The following is an 11,011-nucleotide window of genomic DNA, read 5'->3' on the forward strand; positions in this document are numbered from 1 at the left end:
TACTTGTGATAGTTGCTTTGAAGTCCTTGTTTTCTAAATTCAACACCTAAGTTCCTTTAAGGACAGTTTCTATTGCCTATTCCCCTATGCCCTTACATATCAACTTGGGATATATAAATACCTTATCATACCCTCAAAAGACAGGTTCACCTCACTATTAAATCCCTACCCAGTCGTCCCCTCCAAACCTTACTCAAAACAGTAGGTTGGGGGAATCACCAGTCCTCTTTTGCTGTCTGTCCCTGAGATTGCTGTTCTAACAAAGCTCTCATCAAGGGAGTCCTCTCTGTAGCAACAGCAAAGTTGCTGTTTATATGGCCTCCCCTATCCAGATTGAATTACTATGCTGACTGGAAAGGGGGCAACTCTGGGCAAGAATCAGCCACAGACCTACACTGTTTTCTTCTGACAGTTTAATTAGTTTCACAAATAAATGCTTGCCAGTTTGTTGTACAATATGTCTTACTATATGCTGAAAGGTTGGCTTTATAGTTTTATCCAGCTTCACAGTTGATTTTTGGCAAAATAACTTGTCAACCTTCTTATGTTATCATGCCAGAGTGAATCTCTACTATAGATTAATTCTGCCTATTCATGTCCTTTATATAATTGCAGACATACAGTACTGCCTCTTTTGGGCCTAGCTGCTTTTTCTCAACTTGATTTTGAGATTAATTTGACTTTGCATTTACCACTGATTTATTCTTTTTATTGCTGAATAGTATTTTTATGAATATACCACCAATCATTTTTCCATTTACCTGTTAATGGATCTTTACATTGTTTATAGTTTTGGCATTGTGGATAGCCCATGGGCACATCTTGGGGGCACATTTTGGGCCATTTTTTTCATTTGCATATAATTTTATTTTTCCAGGGAAAATGCCTGGGAGAGAGAACCCTGGATTATAGAGTAGGCCTGTTTGTGTGGTTCTAAAGTAGTCTTATGATTTTACATTCCCACCAGCAATGAAAGGATATCCTACATCTTCATTATTGGAAGTTGTTGGGGGCTTTGTTTGGTTTATTTACTTGTAATTATATTGGGTATAAAACTGTATTTTATTGTGGTTTTAACTCACATTTCTCTAATGACAAAACTGGCTGGGCATCTTTTTCATGTGCTTATTGTCCACACATATATTTTTTATTGAAGTGTTTATTGAAGCACTTAGCCCATGTATTACCAGCTTATCTTTTTATCATTGATTTCTAGGAGTTCTTTATATAGCCTGAACATAGGTATTTTGCCAGATAATATACTGTGTATGCTTTCCCTTGGTCTTTTGTTTATCTTTCCATTTAATTTTGATAATATCCAACTTATTCCATTTTATCTTTTTATGCTACTTTTCTTCCCTAAGAAATATTTACCTACTGCAAGGTCATAAAGATGTTTCCTATATTTTCCAGAAACTTTATAATTTTAACTTTACATTTAGATATATGATCCATCATGTATTAATTTTTGAGTGAGGTGTGAAGTGGGTGTGAGTTTAATTTTTTCCCCAAGTGTGAGAAACTCTTGAGAATGCTTTAGAAGAAAAAGTATCTAGACCAAACTCAAACTTATTCAGGTTTCAGTTTAAAAGAAATTTGCAAGAGACTGAAAGAAGATGTATAGTTGTATCCAATTGATCATTGTTTCGAAGACTTCCTTCCTCTCTGACTTGCATTGGTACCTTTGTAAAGAGTTAATTGGTTCTATGACTGTGAAAACAAACTGAAATGGTAATTTGAGTCTGAAGAATGAAGCAGGCATATCCATTAATCACACTTTGAGCTTCTTGAGGGCAATTTACTACAAGGGGCCCTTCACGCTGGAGAAAGTAGAGAGGACTTTGGTTTCAGGAAGGATACATGTCACCCACCCCTGACAGAGGTTTTCTGTATCCTACTTAGTACATATGATCTTTCTTGTGTGAAATTAATAATGCCAGGTGTTTGGGAGCCATGTCATGTGTGTCTTTGGCCTACTAAGATCAATAGAATTGTGTATAGATCCTGAGTACTGATTAATACACATGAAGGAAACAACAGGGAAATTGGCTAGCTTCCCAGGACAGGGATATTACCAGTCATGATTCTCAGCTGGCAGGGATACAAGATGGAGTCACTTTGGTTACTCCAAGATGGAGATTTTTGGTTTTCTCTACATTGAGCATATGTCTGTGATTCTATTTTGGAAATCTGTCCTACCCAATTGATCTAATTGTATGTATTGCCAAACCTCATAGTCATTACTGGACCTTTAGAAGGGAATTTTTTTTTTTTAGAAGGTAGTGCAAGTTCTCCATCTTTGCTCTTCTCTAGACTAAGTTTGAGAGCTTTCCAATGAGAAATGTTGAGAGTATCATCTAGTGAGGGAGCAGAGAATAGACATATTCACAAGACCTTTAGAATTCTCACTCTGAGAGAGAGTTATGTCTGAATTGGAGACAGAGACATAGACTAGGACACAAAAATAAAAGACAAATAGACTTAGATATGGAGAAAGAGAGAAACAAAGATATTCAGAAACAGGAGGAGATTGAGAAACAAAAAGAGAGACAAAAAATAGAGAATGAGAGAAAGAGAGGGGCACAGTGAGAAGCTGTGACAGGTGTCTGAGGTCCAAAGAGAGACCAGGTGCCCAACCCAGTAGCTAAGCAGAATTTTACCTGGGAAATGATTATTAGCAGGGGAGGGCATAAACATGAGGGTCTATATTTCTTTGACAATGGACATTCAAAATGCCAATATTCATAATGAGAATAATTATCCACTTGTATTTACATAATTGTTTTTTTTCTTTTTTTAATAATTATTTGTAACAAAGCACTTTCAGTTGGAAATGAGATTGTTTAAACATAAGTGAGTTATATGCAGAACCTAGGTGCTGAATCCCAATTCTTGAGAATTTCCTCTTTCTCCTGTTCAGTGAATACAACCTGGACCGAGGCGGCTGTGCAGAGTAGCAAGGATGTGATGCTCAGACTGCAACCCTAACCTGACTTTCCTTTGCCAGCCTGAACCAGGTCTGCAGCTGCTGGGAGATGTTCTGTGGAGAAGGTAGGGACAATTTTGAAAGTCAGACCTCAGCACTAAAACACAGCAGGGACATGCAAATGAGTATGTAAATAAGATAAATCACAAGTAAGCAAGTACAACAAATCACAGGAACTTTTGCTTCCTTACCTGGCGCCCCTGGTGGAGACTGGGGGAATCTGAGGGCTTCTCAGGTGCCATGTCCAAGCAATGGGAGCCACTAGGAATGAGAATGGCAGTCTCTGAGGGCCCCAAGTTGCCGGTTACACTTAGCACATGCCAGGGGTCTGTGTCCCCTGGAAAAAAAGAGAGAATGGTATATTGAGCTACAGCGAGGTAAAGGTTTAGGAGTCAGGTTCAGATGGCTTGCTTACCATTGACAAACAGCACCTGGGTGGCCCCAGGGGTCTGGCCACCATAGTAGGAATTCGTCTGGGCCACAGCCTGGGCTACGGATGAGGTTGGGAGCCCGAACACCTGCTCACATAGTTCTAGGTGGGAAGGCAGCGCTGGGAGCTGGGAGAAAGGGCATCTAGGGACCTCACAAGTGACATCTGTGGAGGAAGATGTCCATAAGTATGGGGTATATAGCCAGCCCCCCAACTCTTTTAAAATAATCATTTACAGGGTTCTCCCTGGTGATGATCAAGGCATTTCGGTGAATTCACCCTCTTATCAGTGACAGCCTCCCCCTCCCCAAATGATTAGGAGAGTGATGGAAAAAGACCCGGGTGGGGTGAGGGTGAAGGAATCTGAGAAGCAGCATGGTGGGCCCCAGGACAATGCCCTGCAAGGGATAAGAAATTAGGAATTAGAAGTGAGTTAAGCGAAGAGAGAGAAGAGACCGCATTATAAAAAAATAGCAAAGAGCATGTACAAAGGTCTAGTGGTGAGAGGTAGCCTGGAGTCCTTACAGCACAAACTGGGCCATGTTTCCCCTGCTTAAAATCCATAGCTGCCGGGTGCTTCCAGGACACAGCTAATGCAATCAGTCTCATGTCAATTCAGGCTTTCCATCACGATTTACTAAGCACCCACTGTGTGATCAGGTAGATGTTGGACAATTTTGGGAACACAGTGACAACCAATCTCCCAGGCTCTGTTATCACAGGACTCATAGTGAGGGAAACAAGCAATAAAGAGGAGAACGTGGACTGATGGAGATGCGGAGTAAACTGAAGGGAAGGTAAGTAATCAAAGCAACATGAATAGCCTGTACAAAGTTCCTGAACTGTTAGGAAGACTGGGTTATTAGAGGGTCAAAATATGTAAAGTTTAATAAAAATAATGATCAAGCACTTATAGGGTATTTACTGAATGCCAACTTTATTTCTTAGCAGGTTATATATATTACCTCCTCTAATCCTCAACATCTTATTAGAGAAGTAGTTCTTTTATTTCCATTTTATGGATATGGAAACCAAGGCAAAGAGCACTTTAACTCACCTGCCCTCAGCTCTAGTAGAGGGCAGAGATATGCCCAAGTTTGCTCAGGATCACATAGTTACAAAGTAATGGAACTGGAATTTGAAACTCTGGCTTTGAACCCTTTCTTCACTGCTCTCTGGGGATGTGGAAAGGATTTGGAACTTAACTCTGGGGTAGGGTGGAAAATAAAAATATAGGCTGCCCAGTTAAAGCTGAATTTCAGATCAACAAAACACCTTTTAAAAAAAGTATAACTATGACCCCTGCAACACTTGGGACACACTTATACTAAAAAAAAAAAATCTATCTGAAATTCAAATTTAAGTGGGCATGCTATATTTTATTTAGCACCTAGGAAGAGGAACTATTGAATGACAAGGTCATATTTAGAAAGATTTCTGTGAATGTGGTGAGGAAATTGGCTTCTATGGGTTAAGTGAAGGCCTAGAGAGACTGAAAAGAGGAGACCAGAGGGGTGAGGAATTAAGCATCAAGGCAGCAGAAGGCAGGACAGTGAGGCTGACGGTCCTATGGGGATGAAATTGAGTCCAAACCAGCTCTGAGTTGGCTTGTCTGGGCAAAGCACACAAATATGTTTGGGGGTGAGGGTTGGGCCAGTCACTCACAAAAGCCAAACTCAGTACATGTCTGGTACAACCACTGCCGGTCACCCACGCCGAACACTTGAGGTTCTGTGACCTTCAGCTGGGCAACAGCCTCTGCTCTGGAAAAGCTTAAACATCTCTGGCCCAGGCTGTGTGTGAAAACCTAGGGGACAATATACATGCACACATACATTCCCACCTCCCAACATGCCAGGGCCTGGAGGCACAGGCCCCTCCCTACATGTGAAAGGTCAGAAAGCAGAAGTGAGCTCCCCTGAGAATCAGCAGTTAGAAGGGAGTGGGTGGCCAGGCCCCTGGAGGTTAGAGGTTAAGGAACTAGATGACTGGAACCTTATTACCTGTGAGACCTTATTGAAGATCTTTCGGACCTCATTTTCTTCATTTGTTATAGATCTACCTTACTATAGTTATAGTTCTATCTTCTAGAACTATCGTGAGAATTTAATTAAATAATACATGTGAAGCACAGCACTGAGCCCAGTCAGTGCTGGACAAGTTAACAGCTGAATTGTAAGGATTCAGAGGCCGGGGATCCCGGTCTTTAGAACTGTCTCCAGGGCTGAATTTTCAAATTCATTCTAGAAACACGAATCAAGCGCTTGCTTTGTCTTCACAGACCAAGACAAGAACAACAGATAATAATCCTAGTCGCTAAGGCCCCGTGTGATGCCATCCCCATTTTACAGACGAGGAGCGTACTGCTCAGAAAGGGGGCGCGCTTGCCCGCGTCACCCAGAGGAGGTGGCGCCGGAGCCCCGGGGTGCGGCCTCCCCCGACGGTGCTCCGAGGTGCTCACCTGCACCGCCCGACGGAGGCCGTGGTAGGGCGCGGGGCGGCTGCAGTTGCCCCCGGCCCCGACGAGGAGTCCGCAGAGCCGCCGCACGCTCAGCGGCGCTCCCGCCTGCCCGTCGTACTGCACCGCGCCGCCCACCAGCGCCTGCAGCGCGCCCAGCAGCTCCGCCCGGTCCTCGACGGCGTCCAGGGAGCCGCAGGCGCCCAGCTCCGCCCGCAGCGCCGCCCGCGCCGCCCCGCCCGCGCGCAGCCGCCGCTCCACCTCAGCGAAGGCCGCCGACGTCGCCGCGAGGCACTGCGGGGAGCGGGACGCCGCGTCGGGGAGGACTCGCGCTCGGGGCTCAGCCTCCCGCATCCCGCGCGCGCCCCATTCTCCCCGGGCCCGGCACGTCGCGGGCGGAGTCGAACCCTGGCCCCGCCCTCCGCTAGGCTCCGCCCATTTCCAGACACGGCCATTCACAGGCCCCGCCCCTTTCTGCCCCGCCGGGCTCATCCCACCGTCAGGCCCCGCCCATTGTTAGGCACGCCCACTATTAGGCCCCGCCCCGCCCCGTCGGGCTCCTCCCACCGTCAGGCCCCGCCTCTTGTCCTCTCCCGCCTCCTTCCTCAATCCCACCGCGTTCCCGGGCTCCTGAGCCTCACTCCCCGCCACCCGCGGGCCTCAGCGTCCCTCTGGCCGCTTTCCCAGAGCTCCTCCCCTACCCGCTTCGACCCGGGTCCACCGCCTACCTCCCGGGACCCGCCGATCGCCGGGGTGCTGAGGCTGCGGGACACCACCTGCCGTCAGAAAGGGGTGGGGGGCGGCTGTCAAGGGACCCGGCCCCCGAGGTCCCCCGCCCCCGCCCCCCGTCCTCACCTCGTTGTACTCGGAGAAATCCAGCACCGCCCGCAACGGGGCGGACGAGGCGACGGAGGCGAAAATGAGATGCGGGAACTGAGGGGGGAGAAATCGTCAGCCTGGGGCCGGGGAGATGGGACCCCGAATCTTCCCGCCCTTGTGGCATTGGTGGTGTGGCTGCAGGCACGTCCACACCTTCCAGGCCTCGGGCTGTCGTGGAGAAAACCTGCGGGAAACTTTTCTGGGCGGGCGGTGGGGGGGAAGGTTATAGAAAGAGGTTTTCCCTTTATCTGAGAGGGGACCCCGGACTCCCTGGAGTCCAACTTCCCCCTCCTCAGCCCGCCCCCAGGAGTCCCGGCGACCTTCAACCGAGCCCAGGCAGCCAAGGAACCGGCGTAGGAGCCTCCGAAGCAGATCCAGGGGCTGGAGGAGGAGACGTTGAAGAGGCGGGAGAGTGCGAGGCGGGCGGAGACCACATCTGCCAGCCTGGGGTCAGAGGGGAGGCTCGGTCGGGCCTCCGGGAATCTTTAAAGATCCCCCCCGTTATACGCGCGGGGGGAGGGGTAATCCTGAGACTTGAATGGAGGTGTTTCTGAGGGCACCCCATACCCACATGCGTTGCCTAGGCTATAGGGAAGAGCCCTCGGAAAGCCTCCACTCTCCTTCCCTGCAGGATAGATGGTAGAGGGCAAAATCTCCAGGGCAGTTTAAGTGGAAATGGACAAACAGGGAAATGGTGGAGGCAGCTCAAGAAAAGACGGGTCCCTATGCTGGGTGGGTTAGAAGAGAAGACTCAGAGGCCAAAGGGAACGTTGGGGTGTGTCTAACATACTCCTTTCCCTCCTAAGAACTTGCTTTCCTCCCCAAGCTTTCTGAAATAGTTTGCATTGGTGGTATCCTATGAATTAAAAACCCTGTAATCTGTGAAAAGATTGAGAAACAGAAGCAAAGAGATAGATGGAGCATGAGGCAGAGAAAGGCAGAGCCTGCTGCAGAGGGATAGAGAGAAGCACTGAGTAGGAGGGCTAGGTCCTGTAGGGAACAATAAAGCAGGAGAGAGACTGTGGGGGCCCTTCATGGAGTAGAGGACACTGAGGAAGCAAGGGAAGGAAACATACAAATGATCTGCAAGTGCCCACTCTTTGCAGAGAGAAGAGTTCAAAGACTCGAGGCAGCAATGTGCTCATGAGTCTGGACACCGGTGAGCCCCTGAGTGCCTGAAGCCTTGTGAATATGAGAAAGTGGGGGTCAGAGTGTTAAGGGGGAGCCAGAACCCATTGGACCTTGTAGCTACTATATAGATGTTGGACTTTACTCTGAACGAGATGAGAGGCATTAGGGAGAGCTGAGATCTGTCTTATGCATCTCTCTGGCTTCCGCTGGAGAATAGACTGAAGGGTCAAGGACAGAAATGCCGAGACCAGAAGAGAGGCTATGGTCATAATTCAGGTAAGAGATCCCAGCAGGCTGGGCCAGCAGGCCCCAGTGAAACAGAGAGAGGGAAGATTACTATATAAGAGATAGAGCTGGGAAGGGACAGGGATCCAGAGGTGGAGAGAGAAAGAAAAAGATACTGAGAGAGAAAGAAGAAAACATTTGCAAGCAGAGAGATTCAAGGTCAAGGCAGTGGAGGAGACAGAGAGGCAGGGAAACCAAGACACAGACCGCCCCAGTCTTGTGACCCCCACATTCCTTATACCCACTCACGCATGGCGGCTGGACAGGAAGCGGAGTTGGGCCATATCCAGGCCCCCAGGAGGTATACTCAGGCCATAGAATCTGTGCTCCAGGCCTATCACCAGGGCCCCCCAAGTTGGGGCCAGCGCTGCAGGGTGCCCTGTGAAGAGTTCATGGTGGGGGGGGAGGGGTGAGCTGGGTGTAAGCCCTTACAACCCTCCAGAACTGTAAGATGCACCTCCCTTGCCCGGCCCCTCCCCCACCTGCTTCCCGGGTATGTCTTTCCCCACTCTTGCATCTCACCTCTCATCACTGAGCCAGGCCCCAGGCTGCCCTCACCGCCCAGATGCAGGAACACAGGTCCATCCTGGCTGGCCCAATACTGGTCATTGACCCAGTACCGCTGAGACATGGGATGGGGAAGAAGAATGTATTGCAAGTGGTTCAGACAGATTCTTTTTGTTCCAGTACCACCTCCTAATGGATCTTTATGTGCTTAGCAGTATGTGAAATAGGCTGACTTATGTATGAATTCATTTCTCTTTGTCTCCTCGTCTAGAATGTGAGATCTACAAGAGCAGATATTTTTGTCTATCTTTTTATGCTTCTATCCCCAAGATCAAGGATAGAGGCTACCCACATGGTGGGCACTTGATGTTGAAATAATTAATGATTGTAGAACAAATAATGAAACCAGGGACTTAGAAGTATGGTCTAGATAAGATGATCTTTGGAGAATGGATCAAAAAAGAATGGAAAACAGTAAATTAGTTCATTCATTCAATCAATAATCTTCAAGTGTCTGTTGTGAGCCAGATCTGGTTCCAGAGCTGATCAATATTTTTGCTACACAGTGAGACTTGGCGGTGGGTTTAATGTCCATTCTGAAGGACAGGGAGGAGGAAGGACTGAGGGACAGAGAGAGTGAGAGTGACTAACAGAGAAGGAAAGACTGAAAGACATGTCTCGAGGAACAAAGGAAGTGGGAGACTGAAGTAAGAGAGGGAAGGCTAGAGGATGGAGGGGTTAGGCTAAGGATCTCAAGCAATGCTGACATAAGGTGAGAGTGAGGGGCAGAGAGATGGGGGGCTGAGGTGTGGAGATATGGAAAGAGAGCAGAGACTATGGGACACACAAGAGAGACAGGAGAAGGCAGGGTAGGCAGTGGACACCCCCTCTCTTGGCCTCACCTGCAGGAAGGATCGCCCATCTGATGCATTGAAGGGATCCAGTGGCTGCTCCAGCCACTTCTCTTTGGGGAGGGCCACAGCCTCGGGGCTCAGACTCAGACCCAGGCCAGAGCTCTCCTGAAACTGCTGAATGTGCTCTCTCAGGCGCCTAAGAAGGGAAGCTGTGGGACAAGGAGGGGAAGGAGTCAGGCCAGGCCCCTTAGGAGCCCCTGGCCCTCAGCCTCTCTTACCTGGAGAGGAGGACCCCCAGAGGAAAACCAGGAGCAGAAGGCCCAGCCACCTGGAAGGCCAGACCCCCATGCTCTCCAGTCTTCTGTGCAAGAACCTGGGCGCTCTATTCTCCCCACTCGCTGGAGACCTTTATCATGTCCCCTTGGCGAGGCTTTAACTTCAGGAGCTCCGGTTTCTTTTCAGACGCCACCACTCCCAGCACAGGTCAGGCTTCTGTGGGAAGCACTAAAGCGGAGCAGGGATGCCAGAGTCTGTCTACAGAGATCTGCTGAGGTGGCACCTAAATATCCAATTTCTCCTCTCTCAGCCCCTTGCTCTCCCTCTCCTCTGTCCTCAGCATCCCCTCACATACCATAGTATCCCCTTCTCTGTCCTTGCGTCCACCCTCTTAACCTCAGACTCCCCCCCTCCCTTCTATGCTTTGGTCTTTCTGGTCTTCAGTCTCTACCTCAGGACCACCTCTTGCCCACCTATTCCCACTTTTCTTCTCTACCCCTCAGCAGTCCTTCAGTCCTCAGTTTCCTCAACCGTCAGTGTCTCCCTCTCCCTGCATACTCTGCCCCAAGGATCTGGAGTCCCCTGAGCATCGCAGGAGAGGAGACACTTGTTTAAAGTGATGCTGCCCAAAAGATACAACTTCCTCACTCCTCCCGCCCTTGTGTCTTCCTTGGGATTTTGTCCTTTTTTTAGACTCTCCCCATTTAGGTGAAGCGACTGCCAGAGAAAACTCTCGTTTTCTCCAGAATCTCAGGCAAGAATGAGAAGAACTTGAATTCAAAAAACTTGCATTTTCTGATCTGCATCTTCCTAGTGCCTACAAGTAGCCTGAGAGGGACTAGGACCCAAAGAAGGCGCCCTGGGGACCATCTGCTGTGTCTTTTAGGGCAGCACTTGTCTGGGGAGGGTTGTGAAGTCAAGGCAAGAACTCTGGTGTGTTCAGGTGGTAATGAGGTACAAGGTGTGGGGGGTCTGGAGCATGTGTCCAACTAGGCTAGGAGGGAGTGACACTTCTTTTTTGGGTCACTCATATTAATAGCTCTTAAAAACATAAATTCTATTGTTGACTAAACTTTCACATGTGATATTTGACTTTTGGAAGGATTTTTTTTCAATGGATGCATCTCACTGTCCTTTCTACTCTACTGTGTTTACCTCAAATAGAAGTAGGCTATGTTTTCATGTTTCCAATTGAAATCTTTTCC

The 11,011-nt window shown here is 48.4% G+C and overlaps 1 protein-coding gene across 1 annotated transcript; it reads right to left on the bottom strand.

Annotated features, from left to right (window-relative positions):
• Positions 1-2,971: 2,971 nt before the first annotated feature.
• Positions 2,972-9,878, bottom strand: PRSS16 (serine protease 16; the record flags this gene model as incomplete). Its single annotated transcript, XM_084257690.1, has 12 exons — positions 2,972-3,040; positions 3,178-3,323; positions 3,402-3,581; positions 5,082-5,223; positions 5,878-6,168; positions 6,603-6,650; positions 6,730-6,807; positions 7,074-7,197; positions 8,419-8,548; positions 8,692-8,791; positions 9,579-9,739; positions 9,809-9,878. The coding sequence occupies 12 exons, from the start codon at positions 9,876-9,878 to the stop codon at positions 2,972-2,974; spliced, it is 1,539 nt and encodes a 512-aa protein (XP_084113816.1).
• Between the last annotated feature and the right edge of the window lie 1,133 nt (positions 9,879-11,011).

This window comes from Talpa europaea (assembly GCF_964194135.1).
Source record: "Talpa europaea genome assembly, chromosome: 2".
NCBI classification, from domain to species: domain Eukaryota; kingdom Metazoa; phylum Chordata; class Mammalia; order Eulipotyphla; family Talpidae; genus Talpa; species Talpa europaea.